Source organism: Hippoglossus stenolepis, chromosome 8 (assembly GCF_022539355.2).
Source record: "Hippoglossus stenolepis isolate QCI-W04-F060 chromosome 8, HSTE1.2, whole genome shotgun sequence".
Taxonomy (NCBI): Eukaryota; Metazoa; Chordata; class Actinopteri; order Pleuronectiformes; family Pleuronectidae; genus Hippoglossus; species Hippoglossus stenolepis.
The window spans coordinates 1803585-1826321 of record NC_061490.1 but is presented as its reverse complement, the minus strand read 5'-3'; the positions used below and the strand labels follow the sequence as shown (position 1 = coordinate 1826321).

The window sequence follows — 22737 nt, the reverse complement described above, 5'->3', positions numbered from 1 at the left end:
AGTTTAGTAATATTTTAATATTTTGGTTGTTTTGAATGATAGCAATAATGTATTCTTGATTGTAATGCATGAACCTATGTTAGACAGAACAGGAATAAGTTCAACTGGAGCAAAGATGACTAACCTCAAGGCTGTGAAAATGTGCATCATAATGTTAATTTTCATATTTTTTTCTTACAAAAATGTGCACTCGTTGCTTTCATTTCTTTATAGGCTTGCCTTCAGATGTATGCTCTTCTCACAATCTATTACAAAGACAAAAGTGAAGAAACGACCAATCAGATAAACGTAATGAGCAAACACAGTACCATCTGATGCATGTACAATACACTATGTTTATTTCAATTACAGTGGTGCTTTTATAAAATATCTGATGCAGAAACATCAACATAAATGTAGAAATGATAACATACACACATAACCCTTAAATACATATTGACACACTTTTAGAAAAGTACACGTTATCCTTTAGAGCCTTTGGTCTGGAACATACACCAGATGGAAACAATACACACTTGCAGGAGAAAAGTTCTCTGTGCAACACTGAAGCCCTATCATATTTCATAATACCATTTGCCTTCTCCCATTATGAAAGAATATTTCACTTTTTTAACTAGGGATTTACGACCCTGTGTGATCCTGACTGTTGTCCGATTTTATAATGCTAACATTTTTGCATAAGATAAAGATAGAATGGAAGGCAAAGCAAATAGAACCAAGCACCAGGCACTGTAGAGTGAGGCACTTGAGCACCTAACACCTCTGGTTTGGCATCATGACATTTGGCACATGAAGGTGGCATTAACTCTGTGTGTGTGTGTGTGTGTGTGTGTGTGTGTGTGTGTGTGTGTGTGTGTGTGTGTGTTAGTGTGAGAGCGAGAGACAAAGACAGAGCTCATTCCAGGAGAACTCTCACTGCCTTCTCCTTGCGTCCAGGTGTGCATCCGGAAACATCTTAGATGAATTTGTTACATTCAGTCTCCTCACAGTTACACTTCCACCATCCCACCGACGAGGCTTCCAGTCTGTAGAGCAAAGAAGAAGTACTCCATTGTTCCTTATGTTCATTCTTTTCCACCACTTGCACTTTGTTGGTTTCTTTCGGCAACATCAGGAGTGGGCTGGGCCAATGAGAGGGAGGAGCTGCTATGATGTGGAGGAGTCCGGCTGACTGACGTCCTTCTTCCTCTTCTTCTTCTTCTTCTTCTTCCCTCGGCAGGGCTTACAGACACAGCACAAGATGCAGGGTGAGGCCAGCAGGAGGAGTGGAGATGTCACCAGCACAATGATGCTGACCCCCACCAGGATACCCACCACCTGAAGGAACACACACCCATCAATCAATAATCAATCAAATCCATTTTTTCATATTAACAATAGGCCAAACACCTATGTAGCATTTTAAGGAGGTTGCTCATAGTGACTAACCCAGAGGGAAGTGTTTGTTTTACAGTCTGCAACTTTATAATTTAGGTTAATTATCTTTCACGTTTAACACCTGTACATCATTACTGTAAACAAGCTGCTTAGAATACAGTTTACAGTTTAATACTGCTCTACTTTAATGTTGAAACCAGTGACAGATGGTGCGAGTGAATTGTTGATGGAACAAAAATGTCACACTCAAGCAACTTACTGTTAGTATGCACAAAGAATATGGTTTTATTCATTTTCTATGGAAGAACTTGGCCTGCACAAAACACTGACCTCAACCCAACCACAAACAAGAACTGAGATACTGACTGTGAGGCCTTATTTCCCAACACTACTGATGGAAACTAACTGACACAGTTGTGGCTGAAGGCGTGCTGTTGTAGCACCATAAAAAAATCCATGGTTGGTGTAGTGTGTACCACTATGAATCATAATGTTGTCTAAATGTACCCAGTATATGTTAACTCTTGATGTCCTGTTACAACAGCAGTGGTTGGAGGCAGCTAAGAAGGAGTTAGAGTGGCAAAAGGAATTTTTCACAAGCAGACTGTAAAACTTAGAGGACCTAAGCAAGGGTGTGACTTATTCTGCCAGGACCTGTTTTGCAAGGGACAACACTCAGTGACGCAGGCACGCCAACACACAACAAGGAGGTTCAGGGAAAACTGAGGCTAATCGTGAGATAATGGCATCAGGGAAAATAGAGAGAAAGTAGATTTGGTAGCCAATTGTCATTGTTTTGTTGAATGGACGACTTCATTAAAGTGCAGGAATTTAAGATTAGTGCAGGGATTAGTTCAGCTTAATGTCTGATAAAGGATTATTTGGGCACACTGGTGGAAAACAACAAACCACTAACAACGAGCTGAAAGAGACTTTAAAGGGAAATTCCCCAATACAATTAACAGCAGATGCACAGATGAAGTTTCCTAAGTGAGACAGTGAATTAGTTTGTTCAAAGATTAGACACACTTGTGTTTATAGACACGGTTTAAAGCTTTACATAAAGTGAAACATGTAACAATTAAATGTTACTGTCCAGCATTGGTTTCTCTAATGTTTTCTTCACCAGGCGTTTCTACAGTGACTCACTGAATTGGCAGGCACAACAGTGCAGCCGGGACAGAGTCCAAAATCTTTAACATCCAATCCTGATAATGTGATAGAGCAGTTTTACTAAAATCAAAGCCATGAATGGAATAAGCTGCCACTTATGGATGGGTGGTTCTGCAGTCTAATCCATTTAGACAATAGCACGTCACCACAACCCTGAAATGGATACTGTATAGCTGTGCTCCATTTCAGGAGGCGCATCCTTCCGGGGCTGCATTTGACCAACTGTGTCACAGTGGCACGACTGGGCCATGCTACTTCCAAGGCTCCTTCAAATGCAGCCAAGAAATGAATACTTCCGTTCCGGAGCCCCGAAGGAAGCAATAACTGGAATCTTCTCGGCCCAACCTATCCCAAGATTCATTGTGCGCTGGAGATAAATACCTTCAGGCTTCAACTCAGTCAAATAGTTAACAGTACAAATGTTTAAAGAACCATGGCGCCTTGAAACCTCAACTTAAAAAAAATAATTACATGTTAGGTTAGAGGACATAGTGATCATAACTAGGTATGAGGGAGGCCGAGCTTCAGTAAGTGCAGTGGCTCAAAGTAGTTAACAATGCAACAGTCAGGGCAGGACAAGCTGGTGACGCGGATACGAAATCCTCTTTGGACCTGGACGTCGAACTGCCTTAAGTGGCCTACAGGGATGATGAAGGTGACCGTGGCCCCTGAACTGGGACACAGCTTGGGTCCGCTCTGGGGTCTGCGCAGAGGCCTCACCTGTGTTCTGTTCCACATCACAGAGGCCCTGGAGTGTCCCAGCTTGTTTCTGCATGGTCCCTTGTCATAGTGCCTCAGGAAGATGTCCCCCTACATTTACAAAATGTTTAGACAAGAAATTAGCTGACTATTAATCACTGAGGGAATTCAAAAACAAGCTGAAGGCACTGAAGTAGGCTGAGATGTTTTGAGGTGTGTTGCAGCGGGACTCACATCCAGGTTCTGCAGACAGTACCAGCAGAAGGTGTGTTTGCAGCTCTTACACAGCATCTGTGCACAGCCCTGGTTCCTCTCTATGTAGATGCCACACATGGGACACTGTTTGATGGGCATGTCAGAGTGGCTGTAGGAGCGGCCCCTGTGGATAGAGAGTAGGGCACAACAAATATGAGGTATATATGAGGGAAAGATATGAAGGAAATATTCTCTGAGCCCAATTTAGGGCAGCAGTGCTATCGATAACCTCAAAGTCATGACTGAGGGCTACAACAACCTGAGGAGTTTCCATTCTACTTATAATCACATAGAATTTTCTTTGATGACATATCCTTAAACCTGAATTAACAGAATTTAAAGTTGTACAGGCAAACATTTCATACAATCTCATTTATAAAAACAAATCAAATATTGACTATCCCTTTAGCGTTGTCCTGATGGAATTATCTCGCTTTTAAAAATTACATATCTGTTGCTAACTTTGAATGTCTGCTGGTGCAGGGCAGGTAGCATGAATTAGTGTGAGCATCTATAAATGTGAGTTCAGTGAATTGTCACAAAATAACCAAGAAAGCACTATCAGGATAAGCTACTAGGGCTAAATAATAGAGAAAAAACTATCACAATGCCATTATTTTTGACAGATATTGCATTTGCAATAAGAGGGAACCTTTTAATGGGAATGGGAATTGATGTATTTCATTTTCACAGGAAAAAAAGTGATGATATAATTTCTTTCTGCTTGGGTCTGTACCAAGTAGCTATCGTCATCTGGAGAAAATACATTGTAGGCCCGGGCATCTATGTAGCACCAAAAAGCTTCATATATAGCAATATGTACACATTTTACTTTTATCAAAAAGAACTGTAGCTCCGGAGATTTGGATATGTCACTCGGCCATATTGTGATTTCTAAAATATTTTTAATTAATTGTTCAGCTCTAATTGCAACCACATATTCCCTTGGCAAAGCCATAAAAGTGGCATGATGTAAACAAGCGTGGATAAGACCAAACAATCTGTACATTGACTCACAGAAACAAAAATCAGTTAACTGCTCCTACAGCAACTGCTGACATAGAGCTTCAATGTCGACTGAAAATAATAAAGGTGGAACAGAAACACGACTTGTCACAGACAAATTAGGAAGAATTAACAACCCCTCTTAAATAGAGTGGATAATATGAACACAATGTCAGAGAACAGAAGCAGTAATAACATTATTATTTAAGGGAATCAAATGAGGTGAATTTAAAAATAAAATGTGAAAATAACTTATCCTACTTCCTAGTCAGAAACCTCTAAGGGGGAGTTACACTGAGGGATTTTGGAATCCTAACCCGAGTAAGTACAGAGTAGTACAATAAAACTATGTTTGCCTGTCAAATGTATATTATACTCAATCTAAGTTCAAATCTAAAGATGACTTTCCCTCACTCAGCCTGCTCCATCCTCCACATCCCACTGCAGAGACCACAGCTCCACTACAGCGCAGGCTCCTTCTGTACAGTGGACTAACTCAGAGCGGCTCAGTGCCCATCCTTCACCTCCCTTTGGCACAGAGACAATGAAATTCCAACACAACACAGCCAGTCTCCAATGACATCAGTCAGTGAGGCAGAGCCACAGTGAAGAGCTGCGCAGTCATGTAACAGTACAACAGGGACTACACAGAGGGCACTACTGAGGAATACGGGGCCATTAATCCTGAAATAACGTTTGTTTTCAGCTCTCCACAGGGAGATGACGAACACATCACTTATATGATCCACTCAGTGATCCACTCACTTCTGAAACTACAACTGTCAGTTCCATTCAGATTAAATGGAAGGATGGGATTTTCCTCATAAAAATATCAATAATTGAATTTTATGAGATTTAAACTCTTTGAAAGGGGATGAGTGAATATAAACCATAAACCTTTACAGTTTAAAATGAACTATTTCAAAACCAATTATTGCCATCACCATTCAGTCACCTGGGTTCCGTTAGCAGCAGTAAAAGGTGTTCATTGTGTACACCCTCAGTCTGTCTCACACACTAATCCTGCTTTCAGCACGCACAGTATCATTTTCAAAGTTCACACTGTGGCTGCAGGCGGCGGGCGGCTGACCGAGCAGCCAACTGACTGACCTGCTTTCATGAGAGGGTGAGGGTGACATCATGGGCTGGCGCTCGGGGCAGGTGTGGCTGTCCTGCCAGGGGCCTCTGCAGCCGGAGCAGAAGACGGTGTGACAGGTTGGGCAACGCACAGCAGAGGGCTGGCCCTCAGAGCCTGGCTGCACACTGCACACCGCCTGGCACTCAACCACTGGGCACCAGGCTCTACTGGGGTCCAGCTTCACTCCTGCAGAGGCAAAGAGAGAGATTGACAATAGTTTCATGAAGTAGGTGCAGAGATATATGCATGTTTTGTACATATAGCCAAGTAATATTGACAAATAGTGGTCTGACTTGTTTTTCATGTTCATCAATGGTTTAGAACTAAAACAATTAGTCAATTACTGGATTGGCTGGAAATTAATAAAAAAAAAGAATTTCTCAAGATAAAAAAAGTCTTAACTGGTTCGATGCAAGTTGTCTTTTTTCCTCTCTTTTATATCATTGTACATAATATGATCTATCTGGGTTTTGAGCTGGAGACAGAAAAGTCCACTGAACAGATTAATCAACAATGAGAACAATTCTTCATTGCTGCCCTAAAAAAAGTAACATTATTTCTACATTTTACACTGTTAATGTAAATGCTAATGTTTAGCAGAAACAGTCATATGTACTATCTTAGTGTAGCATGGTACACACAGAGAGGCACACATACTGAACATATAATGTAAATCTTAATCATGTGAAGCTTAGCATCTGAAATACTAAAAGGTTTTAAAAGTCGACATGCTAACGGCTCTGTGAGGCTCTTTTATTCATGCTATCCTGCAATGATGATAGTAACAAGCTGACGGTTTAATCATCTTCACATTCTTAGTTTAGCTTGTTAGCATGCTAGTTGACACTGAACACAGCGGAACTGAGGCTGATGGAAATGTTATTAATCTTGCATACATTTGTTTATTACCTAAATATTTCTAATGATTCAATTTAAAAGTGATGATGGTTGGATGAGTTAGCTATTACAATTTATCCTGAGGGGCCACATTTCACAATAAGATTCAGTCTGGACCACAGTGGTTGACACACAGACCACTAGCTAAAACATTATTAGTCTTGTGATTTATGGTCTGAGTAAACTATAACTGTTATTGGCTTTACAGCATATTGTTACTGTGCAACTGGAAAAAGCCCAATATAGCTGCAAGGCCAACTAACCTGTTTGCAGTTTGTAAATGTCAACAGAAAGCTATTTCAACACTTTGCTGTTTGTCGGGCTCCAAAGCAGGACTGATATTCACAAAACATTTCCGGGATATAAGTGCAATCATTTATGCATGGGTCATACAATACGTCACATCACTCAGAATAGTTACATGAGTCTTTTAAAGGATTTGCTATAGAATTCCCTGAAGGTATTAAAGCCCCAGTTTCAGTCACCTCCTGGACAATACTGGAGGTCCCACAGTATCCCAGGCATGTGAAGCTCAGCACGCTGTGGAGCTAGTGTAATGCCCCCAGCTGTGGTGTGACCTGAAATAGCCCACTGCCTGTCACCAGCCATCATCACGCTAATGCAACAATACCTACCTCTCTCAAACTTCAGCCGCTGATACAGCTCCACCTGATCCGCTGCAGCCAGGCTGGCTATCTGCAATCACCAGGCACACAGAGGGGCTTTAGTCATGTTTTATTCAGTCTGATATCGGACAATGAATTTTGAGCTTAAGCACTCATAAAGAGATCACAGGGGTTTGAAAATAAGGTTTGCGGATTTTCATATAACCCCATTGCACGTCTGGTAAAAATGAAGTTTGAAGTCATTTACATGTAAACCCGAACAGAAATGTGCAAAAAAAGCCAAGTGGTCAAGATTATTTAATGTGCTTGCAATACTTCAAATATCATCCAGGATAAAGTGGTTACCTAGCAACTGCAAATTGCTGAATTATTTCTCAGCGCTCAGAGGAAGAAATTAGTACAATACAATATTGTAATATTTCAATCAAAACTATACGCATTAAAGCTGCCTGCTGTGTATGTTATTTGCCCTGAGTAATACTTTAATATTGTTTTAAAGAGGCTTTTCTTACAGTAAGTGACTTAATGCAGTCGTTTTCGGACAAAAAAGAATTGCAAATGAGGAAGCAAGGGGCAGAATTGCCATGTGTTTGTGAATCAGCTTCTTCTTTGACGGGCTAACTGCGTTGAGTGTGTGATGTCTAACAGCTCACAGGGTTTCACTTTCTGTGTGACGGCTCACATTACCACATTCTACAATTCACGCAAGGGAAAAACAGGAATTCTCTCATAACTTTTGTTAAGGTTGGATTCACTGGATTTTCACAACACCTGACCTAAGTTAATCCAACCCACATCATATCTTACAAAACAAGTCAGCTTGCACAAACAAACTGGTGGAGCCAGCAACTTAGAAATATATCAAAATGTATTTGCCTCAAACCAGTTTTAAATTGGGAAATCAACATAATTTTTGTATTTTACTCCTCATGACCTAGATATAGTTGGTTTTAAACAGGACAGACCTCAGAGTCCAATAGCACGCCGGTCTTCTGGCAGGCCATATCTGGGCAGGTGATGGGTGCCCCCCCACCCTCCATGATGGCCAGCTGAACATACTGCTGCAAACACTGGCGAGGGAGGAACAACACGGCACCATTAGTCTGGATATCGAAAGGAACCAATAGTAATAAAATACATCACACATGCCATGCCCTTGCAAACAGCAACACATACAACACATCATAGGCATATATTTTATCTTCACCATCCACCCTGGATGAAAAACTATACAAAACACACAAAAGATCAAAACACTGAAATCTACTGATGACAAATATAGTCAAATTCAAAAACAAAGGAAAAATGAGCTGTTGTGCAAACAGGGCAAAACTAAATTCCACATAAACAGAGATTTCTTATGAGCAGCCTCACGTCATAAGTCACAGTACCTCAGCCACCAATTATGGAGGAGTAGGAGGAACCATGTAAACATTGCGCAAAGGCAGGCAGTTTGGAGGAACAGAAACTAAAAACATTTGTCACTTTTCGGTGGAAGATGACAAACAAATCTGTTGTAGCGATCTGGGCTGTATCTTTAAACTAATTTATTAACACAAACTTGTGCTCATCATGTGCTTTCCCATTTAACATGATAAAACACAAGCAATAGTGTGTGCTGGAGAACTAGGTTCATACAATGCAGTCCAACTGATAAGCACAGTTTATCCATCTCCCTCCCTCCTTCCCCCGTGACACGGTGTGTGTGCGTGTTCTATCTGTGTGACCTTGTGCGTGCAAAACACTGACAACGTAGCAAGCACGGACGGATATTAACACCTGCCGTTATCTGACAACCTTTCTGTGTCAGAGCATAAAATTATACATACCAGACAGGCACGTATTAGAGGAACAAGAACAGTGTAGTAGCAGACCTCGATAATTCTGTAATAAAAAAATCAGACTAATCATATAATTCTCTCTGCCAGGTGATATTTTGGAATTCCAAGTAGAAAATATAAAAAAATGTTTGGGAGAATCACAAAAATTTCCAATTCAAAGAAAGTGAGATAAAGTCAGTCCTGTGTTGAAACTGCATCATTTCACGAAAGCTGTAATATACAATATCTATTTTAGGATCCTAAAACAGGAAGTGGTGCTACAATAAAGAGGAGCATCCCATCCCAGGTCATTTTAATGCTGGACTTTTGCCTAAATTACCCCCCAAAAAAATTGGGTTGTTGGATCCCTTTTGTACAACTTTCACACACCCACACACAATAATTAAGACATAAGCAAAGCAGGGGATATAAACTTTTTCTTCTTTGAGACAATCTAAATATAGCTTGGAGGACCCATGTTCTGCTTCAGTAACCAAGGTTCACAGGTTTGAGATCCATTGCAGCTAAGGTGTCCTTCACTGTTCAAACAAATACTTGAATTTGAGCATTATCTGCTGTAAATATCTCTAATGAAGTGGGTACGTCTTTACTTACGGCGGTGCAGAAGTTGCAGTTGCAGCTTTGCAGTTGGCTGGTGGCTGCAGATGGCTGTTCACTGAGGCACAGCTTGCAGAAGACCCCGGGCCCCGGCTGAGAGTCAGCGCCAGCCTCAGGGGTCCCGGGTACAGAATCCCTGGCTTCCTGGCTCAGGGTGGGACTCCTGCTGGCCATGTAGGGGGCGAGTCAGGCGGGGAGGGAAGCAAGAAGGGATCAGGCTGCTCCTAGCCCTTCTGTTAGGGACAGAGAGGAGCCACAGTCGCCATTTTCCTGAAAGCAAAAACAGCACAGAGGTGAAGCACTGTGCTTCTCCTGTTACAGTTTACCTGGCTCTCAGACAACACTGCACCCTTTCTAGCACCTCTCATTCCTTCTGGTAACTGGTGTAGCAACGCTGATGACTTCACCTCTCTCTGAAGCAACACACTGTCATTGCCTTGTTACCTGACATGTGAATTAGTCACTGTTAAAAGCTGTGTGGTGCATGAAGCTAAATATAATGATGGGTAATTACTGCAGTAATGTTGATTATTCAACATGTCTGTACTAGATGATTGGACGTATTTTTAAGGCCAAAGTCTAAGGCCTGTTTTTTCCCGGGTTCTACAGTTATCTTAAAACTACCACATGGATTACCAGAAAACTTGTTGGAAGGATGTGGTGTTGGTCAGGGGAGAACCCATTAAATGTTTGGTGCGGATCCGGATCAGGGGGCAGATCCATGAATTTAATTCACTTTCTTTAACATTGCGAGATGTTTTGCAATATTTTCATTGATTTCTCAGAGAATAATTCATGGATCTTAATGAAAAGGGAAAAATTCCAAGTTTAAACATGGTCTCATGAGGGGACTTTTGGGCCTTGGCTGAGTCATGAGTGCTGCTAAAGTTCAACATGTCATGCCAGGCTCAACTGAATGTTCACTAACATACTCACAATAATACTACTGTTTACCACTTTCACTTAGCTTAGCTTAGCATAGCATTCTATTATTCACCAGTCAACACTAGACTCTAATCACAGCTGAGTAATGGGACAGGTATTTGGTCACAAACCAAAGTATTGGACAAATTTTAAACTCAGAAATTTTACCAGGTGGTCAGTGGAATGATGCATGCTAATAGGTCAGATGTTATTTTAATTAGTCCTGAGGGAAACATACATTTCTGCACCAAATTGTATGGCAATCTGTGCAGTGGTTGAGATACAGTAAGTCTGGACCAATGTAGAATAATATAATAATTTAATACACAAACAGCTGTTTACTTACTACTACCAGAGATGGTGGATAATAAATATCTAATCTAGTGTTAACGGGAATTAAAGTCAACAAAACCCCAAAACCATCCCTTTGGTTCATCCGGCGGTGCAATCCCAAAAAGCATGAGAAATAATAACACCATAATCTTGGATTTGCAGCTAATCCTGTAGATAACAGTGGTTGTGCACAGAACAGGGTCACACAGGAAACGGTGGCGTTAAAAACACACTGCAGCCGAGGCGGCTGCTATAATCACAAGTTATCCCAAGCACAATGTTCTCCATTTCAGCAGACTGTTAAAGTTGGCTGTTGGGAACTTTGGAGCAGCTTAAATCAATACAGCCACCACCACTACCAGTGTCCTAAATTTTTTTCAGTGAGTGCTCTTTTGTTGTGTACTATCGATCCATGGTGGCATACATGCAGATCACTGATGGTGGAGCTTGTGAGTATTTCTGCACAGTCATGGTGTATCCTGCACTACTATCAGAGAGGCGAGGCGGATCAACAGCAGTCATCGGTTACAGGAACTGGAGATTACCTGGGTAACCATCTATCAGTAGATCAGATAGAAGTCAATTTACTTAAGAACTGACAGTGTCTGCCACCTTAGGTATGATAGATACTGGGCACTTTCCTCACTGGCCTACAAAACCCATCCTTACTGCAGTACCTGCCCCTGACAAGCAATCAAACTTGAATCATCCCTGCCTGGAGCTATTCACTAATCAAAGCTCCCCTGTGCACTCAATGTTTCTTTTAGGGTGTGGAGCTGATCGTTCAGCGATTAGCAGTCCTCATGGATCAAGGTCTACATGGCCTTCCTGCCGAGGGTAAGAGTGGTGAAAAGCTGCTGCTGCTGCTGCGTTGACACAGGGTGCCACTGTGCTGGCGAGCAGGCAGCTGGGCACAGAGTGTGTAGCTGTAATTATTTGGCATCATTTATTCAGCTGCAATCACTCGCTGGAATTTCTGGCCTTATAACCTGTGTGTGTTTTGTGGGAGAGAGACTGAAAACAAGAGCAGATACAGCTGAGACCCAGCAGCATGAACGATGGGAATGATGCAGTGGGGACATGCAAACCTCCACAGTGTACATTAGTTTACACAGTCACTGAAGTGGACACTGAATTACATAGGTTAGTTAATAAAGGGGTCAGTTAATAATGATATTACAACATTTCCTAAAAGGACTGAGATATGTTTGTACAGTTAGTGTGGTACCAGAGTAATATCTGATCTGTTACAGTGCATGCAACATGAAATCTGACACATCTGCATCCCTCCCAAGGTTGCACAGTCGCATAGGTCAAAACTGACACACTGACGCATCCACTGTGTTAAATCATTTCATGGTGAACATGATGGGGTGTGTGTGTGTGTGTGTGTGTGTGTGTGTGTGTGTGTGTGTGTGTGTGTGTGTGTGTGTGTGTGTTCTGCTGGGGGGGACCTACCTTGTCTGTGGGGGACCACTGGGTGTCGGAGCTTCCTGATTCCAGATCCACAGCCGCAGTGCTGCTCTTCTCCCTGTGGCACAGACACATGTGTCCTAACAGTGTTGTGCTGTTAGAATAATCAGCTCTGCTCCCTCAGAAAAACATGTTTAAACGTCCTGCTCGCAGCTCTGCTCCGTGCACTCACGTGTGTGTTTGTGTACGTGTGTGTGTGTGCGTGTGTGTGTGTGTGTCAGCTCCGCTCTCGTGTTTTGTTTCCATCCAGGAAGCTCCACTGATTGTCACTCTCGACTGCCCCTACTGGTCATTCCACCGAACTCATGCTGCTTTCAGGGGCAGTGGGGAAAAAATGGTGCTCACGTGAGTTATGTTGGCGCCCTCTGTCTTCAGGCCTGTAGTAAACTCATAACTTATTCCTTTAAAGTTTCAGTGTGTACGATTTAGGTGAAAGAGATCTACTGGCAGAAATTGCAATTGAATAATGTAATAGGCCTGTATGATAATCATAGTTACTATAGCTATTGTGCCAAGCTATTTATTTTGAGGGATTTTTGCATTTTTATGTATAAAATGTATAAAATTAAATGATATATCGTTGTGATTGCTGAGTGCTCAGACTTATTGTAACAATACTCGGACACCAATAGGTGTGTGCCTGGACCACGTAAGCTCTTAAGTAATCATATTTCGAAGGCTCAATATAACCAGGCAGCGAGCTCAGGTAACAACTTGGGTGTGTTGGATAAAAGCTTCAGTAATGTACTTTAATATCACAGTTTTAGATTCAGTATGTTTAAATGTAACTTATTTTATCCATCCATCCATTTATCCATCCAAAATAGTTTCAGGCTGATGCAAAGATTTTAATACAGCATTTAGACTTTGGAAATTAAAACTTACATAAAGAATGTATATGTGTTATTAGAAAAATCTACTAACCCTTTGGTCAAACTTTTTGAAGACTTCCTACTAAACTGTATGAACAATCTGAAATTTCACCTACAATATATTAGAATTACATTTACAAGGGACTGGCAGTCAAGTTTCACATATTGCTGCCAGCCCTGGCTGTTAGAATGGAATATATGTAGACAGAGTGATTAATGCAAAAGAAAGAAAAGTGACAGACAAGGCAGGAAGCTGTGTTAATGCCAAAGTGACTGCTGCTCTCAGAAATTCCCTTTCAAGTATTTTCCTTGCAACAAAGTGAAACAAAGTGAAACCAAGTGAAACAAATTGTCACCATACCGTGTGGTCCAGTAACTAACAACTTGCATCACTTATTTGCATACCCTTGTTTAGAAATGGCTTACCTGTATTGTAAATAAATGATGATCGCCCTTACCGATCATCATGCACACCCCTCATCTCTCTACATGTAATGATCATATACTAAATTCATTCTTAGGTGAATGCAACATACACAATGCAAAATACTGTTTACAAAATATGTTCTGTTCACCTTTATATTATTATTGTCTTTGTTATCACAAATATATATTTCATGTTTCCATACTCAAACTTCAAATCTTAATAGGTGTCTTGAATGACTCCCGTGGAGTTCATTTCTTTGTTTTGCCACCAGAACATTTCTTCAAAACTATTTCACTTTAAAGGTTTGACTACAGACATATAGACTATAGACACTAAGACACAAGTAGGCTCAATCAATCAATCAAGCAATCAATCAACCAATCAATAATTTTATCAATCAATCAACCAACCAGTCAATCACATTAAATCAAATTTTATTTGCAAAGCCCATATTCACAAATCAAAATTTGTCTCATAGGGTTTAACAAGGTGCCACATCCTCTGTTCTTAACCCTCAACAAGAGTAAGGAAAAACTACTAAACCTTCGAACAGAAAAAAAAACTTTCATGAGAAAAGACAGTGTCTATCATAACATCATTGTTTAAACAAAAGAAAAAGTCTGACAGAGATGAAAGAAGCAGCAGAAAGTTGCCAACGCTGGTTGAATATGTGAGGAGGCATATGTCTAATCCATGATCAGATTATAATTCAATATTTTGAGCAACTGAATAAATGTGTGTTTAGACTCTGTTGTTATTTTTCATAAATGTGCAGCAGGGCCATGTACCAAAAGCATCATGCAAGTATAAAACATAATATCTAATGGAAACCCCGAGGTGAAGTGCGCATGCGCGCTGCTGTCTGGGATTTCCCTGACAGCAGCGAGTAGTTTATATCAGTGAGACTGTGAGGGATGATATCTGTGTAACACTGAGCGGCACTCCGTCAGCAGCTGTACAGGAATGAAACAAAGAGCACTGCAACCAGGTGAGTTGATTTAAACACTCCTCATGTCTGTAAGTGTCTCTTCGGTTTATAGAGTTGTTATATGAGTTTTCACAGCAGCCATTTTGAGCCGTCACAGCAGGAGAGGTCCAGGTGTTCCGTTGACCACATAGTACGTTCTTGTGGTGTCGGATATATTAAGATATAATAGAATAATAATTACAGCCCGACTGGGAAAAGTCACGTGAAAACTCGAAAAAGGCATCGACATAATCACTTATTGAGCAATTAAGACCATTTTACAATGGGTTTCAAATGGTATTTTTGAATGTGAACTAGTCAAATGTTACGCCAGCTACATACTACACGTCCACCTCTCATCGAACAATACACCAACACAGACGTTTGTATGGTTAACGTGCAAGAACTTTAAATGATGTATCCGCCTGTCATACCTGATCCCTTTTCTTTGCTCTTCGTTATCATGCAGAAGTTGGACAAAAGGTGTGGCGGTGTCTTTTTAACCCACGCCGAAGTCTCAGCAACGACCTCAAGTCGGGAAGTAGTCTCTCTGAGGTGCGCGTGAATGCAGCGCGTGAATACAGCGCGTACAGTTTATTTTCCAGCTGTAACATGTCAACATGTCCGCTGTGAAAAGTCTGTACATGTAGAGAAGACACAGCTCTAACATATCCTTAAACAGACTTTCATCAGAGCTTATAAAAAAGCTTAAACATTCACTTGATTTTTCAAGATGAATGATAAATATCATCAGATTGTGTTATTGATATGACCCCACCCTGCCCCCTCTCTACTCTTATTTCCGTATTTTGCTAGTTGTGGTGTAAAAAGTCCCCCACCTTGAGGGGCTGCAGCCACTAAAACAAAGTTCCTGTGACCTACAAAAACAGCTCTGTAGATGTTATTGTGATGATGATGATGACCCCCCCACGGCTTCTTCTTCTTCTCCTCTACTGCAGGTGATGCCTGTTAAAGCCTTCAACATGCAGAGAGTGGTCCAGGTGGTCCAGGTGGCGGCGCAGAAGAGCTGCAGAAGAGCCTGTGAGCTCTTCTGCTTCCCATTAGACACTATGCTGTGTGAGAATGTCACCTGCTGCCCTGGTATGATATATTCATTTCATAATTATAACAGGAATCAGTTTCAGTGCTTTGTTTGCTGCCATGTCTTGGTCCAGATTCTGTGTCTATACTTGTGTGGAGTGACACACTCAAATGTGTACTGGTATTCCAGCACTGCCTTGTAGGCCAGAAGCATGTAGTCCTAAAAAGATAATTTATCATTAGGTAAAATGTAACATCACATAACATCACTTTCTGTTTTTAAAGCTCAAAACCATCAGCAGAAAGAGGATAAAACTACACAAGGTAAATTCTGTTTTCATGTTATATTCTGTTCAAACTTTCAGGGTCTTTAATCAGACAAAAAAACTATTTCTGTTGGTCTTATTTTCATTTTTTCAAATACTTATTTAGCCTCATAGCACAGCCTTAGGGAACATTTGTAGTTTTTCCTTACTCTTACTGAGGGTTAAGGACAGAGGATGTCACACCTTGTAAAGTTATGTTATGAGACAAACTGTGAACTGTGAATATGGGCTGATTGATTTCACCAAGTTTAAACTTATGTATGTGATAAATTAATTCTAGAATTTTTGATTACTGAAACATTCAGCATTTTATGCAGCAGCTTGGTAAACTAGTGATGAGCCGTAAAATGACCTCTCATTGCGTTTGTTCATTGAGGAACCCCATATATGCAGGAACTTTGTGGTAGTGACACATTTTTGCCATTACATCACTTTGTACCAACAACTTCCCAACTTCTCTTTCTCTTTCTCTCGACTTCTGTTAAATCAGTGGCACTCCCAAGTCCGCCGTCAACCATTTTGATTGTAAACATCAGCAACTCAACTCTGGTCGACTGCGTCATAGGTAACAACACCTATAGAACTGGTGTGGCAGAAAGTCAGCCTTTAATGCAGAAACCTGAGCTCCACATGCATGGTGGGTAATACGTTTATCTAACAGCATATTTCTAGAAACCTAAAAAACACACTTGAGCTGAATTTTATACTATGCTATTTTGTTGTATTTGTATTTTTGTAGTAGTTGTATCAAACACATCACACCTCTCAAACTGTTCTCATTTGTCCCCATGTTACAGATCAGAGGTGCAGCTGCAACCATGGACAGCAGAGGACAGAGCACACTTCTCCATTACCTGCTCCTCTTCCTCACGGTCCTGTTTCACCAGAGCAGCCTCCGAACATCCACATCCACAGCTCCCACCTCAACTGTGTCATCATCGGAGACAACAACTACATGCATGCTGAGCAGATCCACCAGTGTGATGCTTTGACAGAGAATACTCACAGTTAAGAAGCTGGAACCAGAGCATTTTCAGCCTTTTTGATGAACAAAATAACATTTGACAAAATTTGTCATTTATTGCTTACATATTTTCTGTTGAATAGAGGAATGGATTAATGAACAGACAGTTTTAACACTCTTTACATTACATTTACATTTAGAGTGACATCAGTGTAAGGATCTAGCACAACGTTTTTGCTCTGGTTTAGATGTGACTTGAAAGAATACAGTTCATAGCAGATGTCCAAGTGTTGTAAGGCGGCTGGTTCGCTGAAACGTCAGCTCCCCCAAGCCCATTTATTATATAATCCTCTTCCTGTTTTGTAATATCAGATATTCTGCTCCTCTGTCAGACACAAGGACATTAAGCTGAGAGCAGTGGGAAATTTCCCACATAGTTCTAATGAGTCATCTCTTTGTGACCTAATATACTTAATGTATTTTATAATGTGTAACTGCATTGATAAATAGTATTGAAACACTGTGACTGAATCCTTATCATATCATGATAAAGGTGTTGATGATAAAATGTATGACCTATGGTCCTTAACAGTAGACTACTTAGTAGTTTTTCTTGTTGTGATTTCTTGCATTTTTATGTTTGATATTATTTATGTAATAAAAAGTGTTTGACCTTGCTCAGGTTATACTTTAACACAAAGTCTGTACTCAGGACTGTGAATCAATATGCTACCATTGTGCCTGTTGATACTTTCATATACAGTAATGATGATATGATGTTGATATGTTCTATGTAACCTTTACATATAGTGTACCACTGAATTTTTGTATTTGTTACAGGTTTGAAATTAGCAAAAATAAATGTTTAACATAACTATTTCTTCTTCTTTTTTCCTTCTTTGTTCTTCTTGCCTTTCTTGCCTTTCTTGCCTTTCTCTGCTTTTTTAAAACTGCCAAGGCCTCTGCGGACCATGCAGCCTTTCCACCAGGCCTGCAGCTGCAGGGTCAAAGGTCCCAGAACAGGGTTTAGAATTAGGGATCAGTACAATGAACCACCAGGACAGAAGGACCTGATAGACCATGATAGTGAGGGTCCTTGATCTGAGTTCTGAGTGTGTCTTTACCATAGTAGCAGCTCTAGCCTCTGTCTGCTGTTGGAGCAGTTTCTCCTGCTCCAGCCTGTCCTCCATCACCACCTCCTCCATCTCCCTGAACTGAACACAAATTAGAATCTAATTAGTGATAATCATCCACTGCAGTGACTGAGTGTCCTGTTGAGCATCAGCAGCTCTTCACTGTGTTGTGTTGGGCTCAAGGAGCTGCTCACCCTCCTCCTCATCTCCGACAGTTTGTCCAAGTTCACTGTTCTTTTGCGGCACACGTTGTTCAGCTGCCCCTGCTTGTCCAGCAGCATCAGCTCTGTGCGCTGCTGCATCTGCTGCAGCTGCTGCTGCAAGCTCTGATCGACAATAACCACACCAACATTAGACTCTGCTGCAGCATTAGATAAATATTAACAGTAAGAGAGACAGCATCTTTAGCAAAACATGACTTAAACAACATAAATACTTGAAGTAAACAACAGGAGCAGCATGGAAACCATGAGGGGCCAGTTTGTGACCTTTTCATCCTGTGACATATAAGAAAGAGTAAGAGTTCCTGCTTCGAATTCCAAGTTGACTTGCGTGTTAGTTTGCATGTTCTCCACGTGTCTGTGTGGGGGGTCTCTGGGTACTCCGTCTTCCTCCCACAGTCCAGAGACATGCAGATTGGGGTTAGGTTAATTGAAGACTCTAAATTTTTCTGAAGGTGTGAATGTGAGAGTGAATGATTGTTTGTCTCTGTATGTTGTGATACCCTGTCCATCTGTCCAGGCTGTACCCCACCTCTCGCCCAAAGTTGTCACTTGGACTCAAAGATAAAGTGACTATCTTTCAGTTGTCAGGTTAAATTGACCTTTATATGAATCTGGAAACAAAAGTTTATGAAGAAATTTGTACACAGAACCTGTCCTGGTTGGTGGAGGCATACATCCGCAGTTCTAGTTTTCCTCTGTTAATATTTTTTTTGTGTTAATATTTCCATACTGTTGAGAGTTAAGGGCAGAGGATGTCGCACCTTGTTAAGCCTTATGAGACAAATTGTGATTTGTGAATACGGGCTTAACAAATAAAATTGATTGATTGACTGATTGACACTAAAAGCTGCAGAAATCCACCCTTGTAATGAATGCTATGTCATCAGTGAAACTGTGTGTGTAGCTGGTACAGTGACCTCTACTGGCACTGAGGTGATTTATGCAGGATTCATTTTAACTGCAGCGAAGCTAATGACAGAGCAACATTTACACAGTACACAATAATCTGATGTTGTGAGTAGAATTACCTGGTGTTGATTTTGCTGGTAATTGTTTGACTCCTCGTGAACTCTCATCTCCTCCCTCTGCTGTTTCTGCAGCATCTGAGAAAGAAGGGACATAACTGATGAGATGGCATGAACATTTAACTCTGGAGTCTGAATTTAAATTTGTTACTGCCTACAGCTAAGAAAAAAATATTTTAGACCACGCTAAGAGAGGTATATGTCCTCTGAGCAAAAAATGGAGCTGAACAGGAAGATAACATTTCAATTTGAAAGCATTTGTTTCTGTGGTTGTTTATGGGTATAGGTGTTGTGAACCCAGGCTGCAATGGAACAGGTGGACAACTGGACCCACCTCCAGCTGCCCCTCCAGCTGCTCCTCCAGCAACTTCTCAGCCTGGCTGGTCCTCTTCTGTGCCTGTTGGAGCTGCAGCTCAGCGTCTTTCTCCACAATCCTCCTCCAGTTAGCAGCCTGTAATGACTCCTCATCCAGCTGACGCCTGAGGCCTGCCCTGTGCCGGCACAAGTCCTGAGGTGGGGGGAAATGAAAGTTCTGGACACATTGGACTTTCAACAACTTGCAAACTAACAGGTTTAATTTTGTCCTCAAATAAAGAATCAATTTGCTTAAATTAATAGATTCACTTTCAGCTGTAGCAGCCATTCACGCAGACTGCTTTGGTTTTTGGATCTGCTCCAAATTTCTCACCTCATATTTCTCCATTTTCTGTTGAAGCTCCTTTTGTTGTCTCTGTAGAGTTAGTTTTTTATGCTCCAGCTCCTTCTTTCCCTCTCTGGGTGGAGAGACACTTGCATTATTGATACAACACAGACTTCTTCCGTCATAGAAAAAAATAATAATATTACAAGAATAAAGTCTGTCTGGCTCTTCAGAATAGACAGTTTCTAAATCTCTGATGTTTCTTCCCTTTAAATGTCCCTAAAACTCTTTTGTACATTATGCACCAGTTGATCCTAAAGTTAAGTATGGAACTTAATCCCACATCAAAGTATGTTGAAGGTCCATTAACTGTGTTTTGTGGATGTAATGTGATGCTAAATGTATGTATCCTTTGTGTTGCATGTCTTACTTGTATTTTATGTTGCAAATGCAGCTGCTAGTGTGATGCAAGAAACATGTAACATGTGTGTTACGATTAATTATTATCAGTATCAATAAACCTTCGCATTTTCTCAGCCTTCTTCCTCTGCTCCTCTTCCTCCACCACCTGAAGCAGAGATGTGAAACTCTGCTTCTCCTCCAGCTCCGAATGCAGCTTGAAAGTCTGCTGCTTGATGTATTGACTGCAGAGAGAGACAAAGAGAAATTAGACCAAAAAAACGGTTTTTGCAATATAATTTTTTTCTGCACCACTCACCAGTCCCTCCTCAGCTTGGTCAGCCTGGCTCTCTCCTAAAAAAAAACACACACACACATATAATTACTACTTGCCGAAACTCTAACAGATGTTTTCACCTTAAAATGTCATGATTTACATTATAGGGACTTGCCTTTTGGGCCCATAAGGAGGAGAAGTCCCCATAATGTGACTGTGTAAAAAGATTTAGGTCCCTACAATATGAGTTTAATGTATGTTTAAAATTTTGGATTCATAGCTCTGGGTTTGGGTTTACTTGTTCCTGTTTTACTTTTTAGCCTCTATTCTTGTGTGTCTATTTCTTGCTTTACTTCCTTTCTTTGTCTAGTTTTCTGCCCTGCCCTGATGTGCTTCACCTGTGTTCAATTTCCCGTACCTCCTTTGTGCACCCCAGTCCCCTTGGATTGTCTGTTCAGTCATGTTCAGTCTCCCTGTTTTCATTACCCCCGCTAATGAGGTTATGTTCTCCTCGCTGTCCATAGGTGGTTGGTTTGTTTGTTATCAATATTATGAAAAAACTACAGGACCGATTTCAACAAAACTTTAACATTGTGAGATAAGGCATCTTTAGACAATTTAACTGATTTGGGTAGAGGATGTCGCACCTTGTTAAAGCCCTATGAGACAAATTGTGATTTGTGAATATGGGCTATACAAATACAATTTGATTGATTGATTGATTGATTGATTGATTGTTGTTATTGATTTGTGTATGGATCTTGATGAAAAAAAATCTGGTATATTTTGGAACTGATTTCTTTAAGTGTATGCAATTTGGTGCAGCTCAATTGAATTTAAGACCTGTTGGACCTTGGCAGAGCTATGAGCTATACTGGGTGTCATTCTAATTATTGGTTGTTCCCCAGTGTTTCCCTTTGATTCCATTGCTGAGTTTAACATGTTTAACTCTTTAGGTTTTGGATGCTCTTGCCATTTTCAAATGCATTGGGACCTGCTATAGCAGGAACTCACAGCAGCAGGCAGATGTTTGACAGATGTTCTTGTGGACAGTGAACATGACATCCACAAATTGAAGCTCACCTGTGCAGCTTCAGTGCCCTGCTCCCTGCTGATCTGCACAGTCAAACTGTGTCCCAGTATGTCCAGCTGGTCTGAGCAGTCCTCCAGCACAGCTGCCACTCTCAGGCTCTGCATCTTGGACAACGACATCCTGCACACAATGACCGAGATATTAATCATAGTATCCACTATGTTTCATGCATTGGATTTACACAGACAGAGTTGCTGCAAACCAAAATAGGATAATATGATGATTCAATGTCTCATTAATAACCCGAACTGACCATAACATGTTGAATAAGTCTTTTGCTTATCACAAAGTCTGTACTTTCATCGATCAACGAGTTAACATCACACTAAGAGGTTTATAACAACAGTGTGGCTAACTGGTAGCTAACAGCTCACTGTAGCATGATGCTAAGTTTTAACATCTCATTCACAGTAAAACACGATATCAGCACTAACAGATAAAAAACAGTCACTCACTTCACTTCAATCCGGAACAGCCACTCTCACACTGGGTTAAAAAAACTCTGTTTATCCTTCACAAGAAACTGTTCCATCTTAGCTGACTGTTTGCAAGTTTACATGTTGCTATGGTAACCTACCCAGCGCATTAAATTGAAAGGCTGTTTCCTGTCCAGCTGTTTGTTCACATTTATGCATTTACTTCAGACATGTGAAATGTTTCACACAGTCACTGACACAACCATTTTTTATTTCTTCTTGGAAAATGTTTATGAGCAGAAAACTTCTGTTAAAGTTTCAGTTTTTTATTCTAATGACCTCTTATATAGACATATATATATATGTCTATATAATATATATATATGATGTGGTTGCAATGGTCCCGAGCACTTGCAATCTCGGGACCTGATGCGGCCGGGGGAGGGCGAACAGGGACCGGGCGAAACGGCTCCGTGTTGCGTGTTTTGTGCATCGCAGGAAGGATAAACACGTTACTTCCTGCGTCCGTCGCGCGGCACTGGACCACGCCCACCAATAACACATTATGGTCCACGCCATCAAGTGTGGACAATTT

The 22737-nt window shown here is 40.9% G+C and overlaps 3 protein-coding genes across 5 annotated transcripts; 1 reads left to right on the top strand and 2 right to left on the bottom strand.

Annotated features, from left to right (window-relative positions):
- Positions 1-315: 315 nt before the first annotated feature.
- On the bottom strand, positions 316-15159 carry rnf144b (ring finger protein 144B). Of its 2 annotated transcripts, none has more exons than XM_035164286.2 (9): positions 15039-15159; positions 12324-12418; positions 9606-9878; positions 8136-8240; positions 7180-7240; positions 5620-5833; positions 3484-3628; positions 3271-3360; positions 316-1317 (listed from the first exon to the last, which is right to left on the bottom strand). In XM_035164286.2, exons 3-9 carry the CDS (start codon positions 9780-9782, stop codon positions 1147-1149), a joined length of 963 nt encoding a protein of 320 aa, XP_035020177.1. In that variant the 5' UTR covers positions 9783-9878; positions 12324-12418; positions 15039-15159; the 3' UTR covers positions 316-1146. The 2 variants fall into 2 exon arrangements, with proteins under 2 accessions (XP_035020177.1, XP_035020176.1); XM_035164285.2 differs by having other exon boundaries at positions 12324-12396; positions 15039-15154.
- Positions 14466-17812, top strand: si:dkey-29h14.10. Its single transcript, XM_035164287.2, has 5 exons — positions 14466-14625; positions 15564-15705; positions 15931-15969; positions 16462-16608; positions 16769-17812. Exons 2-5 carry the CDS (start codon positions 15567-15569, stop codon positions 16981-16983), a joined length of 540 nt encoding a protein of 179 aa, XP_035020178.1. The 5' UTR covers positions 14466-14625; positions 15564-15566; the 3' UTR covers positions 16984-17812.
- iqcg (IQ motif containing G) lies at positions 17788-22290 on the bottom strand. Of its 2 annotated transcripts, XM_035164284.2 has the most exons (10): positions 22182-22290; positions 21717-21846; positions 20676-20710; positions 20479-20601; positions 20006-20090; positions 19652-19825; positions 19321-19395; positions 18263-18394; positions 18060-18149; positions 17788-17932 (listed from the first exon to the last, which is right to left on the bottom strand). In XM_035164284.2, exons 2-10 carry the CDS (start codon positions 21843-21845, stop codon positions 17810-17812), a joined length of 966 nt encoding a protein of 321 aa, XP_035020175.1. In that variant the 5' UTR covers position 21846; positions 22182-22290; the 3' UTR covers positions 17788-17809. The 2 variants fall into 2 exon arrangements, with proteins under 2 accessions (XP_035020175.1, XP_035020174.1); XM_035164283.2 differs by having other exon boundaries at positions 17788-18149.
- Positions 22291-22737: the final 447 nt, after the last annotated feature.

Bases quoted from the DNA above. Each gene is read 5' to 3' on its own strand.
- rnf144b (XM_035164286.2), bottom strand. From the start codon at position 9,782: ATGGCCAGCAGGAGTCCCACCCTGAGCCAGGAAGCCAGGGATTCTGTA. The intron at 7,241-8,135 runs GTCTGTCCTGTT...TGGTGATTGCAG, and splicing joins GCGTGCTATTGGACTCTGAG to ATAGCCAGCCTGGCTGCAGC. The intron at 3,629-5,619 runs GTCAGTCAGTTG...CTCTATCCACAG, and splicing joins TCACCCTCTCATGAAAGCAG to GGGCCGCTCCTACAGCCACT.
- si:dkey-29h14.10 (XM_035164287.2), top strand. From the start codon at position 15,567: ATGCCTGTTAAAGCCTTCAACATGCAGAGAGTGGTCCAGGTGGTCCAG. The intron at 15,706-15,930 runs GTATGATATATT...CTGTTTTTAAAG, and splicing joins GAATGTCACCTGCTGCCCTG to CTCAAAACCATCAGCAGAAA. The intron at 15,970-16,461 runs GTAAATTCTGTT...CTGTTAAATCAG, and splicing joins AGAGGATAAAACTACACAAG to TGGCACTCCCAAGTCCGCCG.
- iqcg (XM_035164283.2), bottom strand. From the start codon at position 21,845: ATGTCGTTGTCCAAGATGCAGAGCCTGAGAGTGGCAGCTGTGCTGGAG. The intron at 19,396-19,651 runs GTGGGTCCAGTT...CTTCTTTCTCAG, and splicing joins AGCTGGAGGGGCAGCTGGAG to ATGCTGCAGAAACAGCAGAG. The intron at 18,150-18,262 runs GTGAGCAGCTCC...ATTTGTGTTCAG, and splicing joins TGTCGGAGATGAGGAGGAGG to TTCAGGGAGATGGAGGAGGT.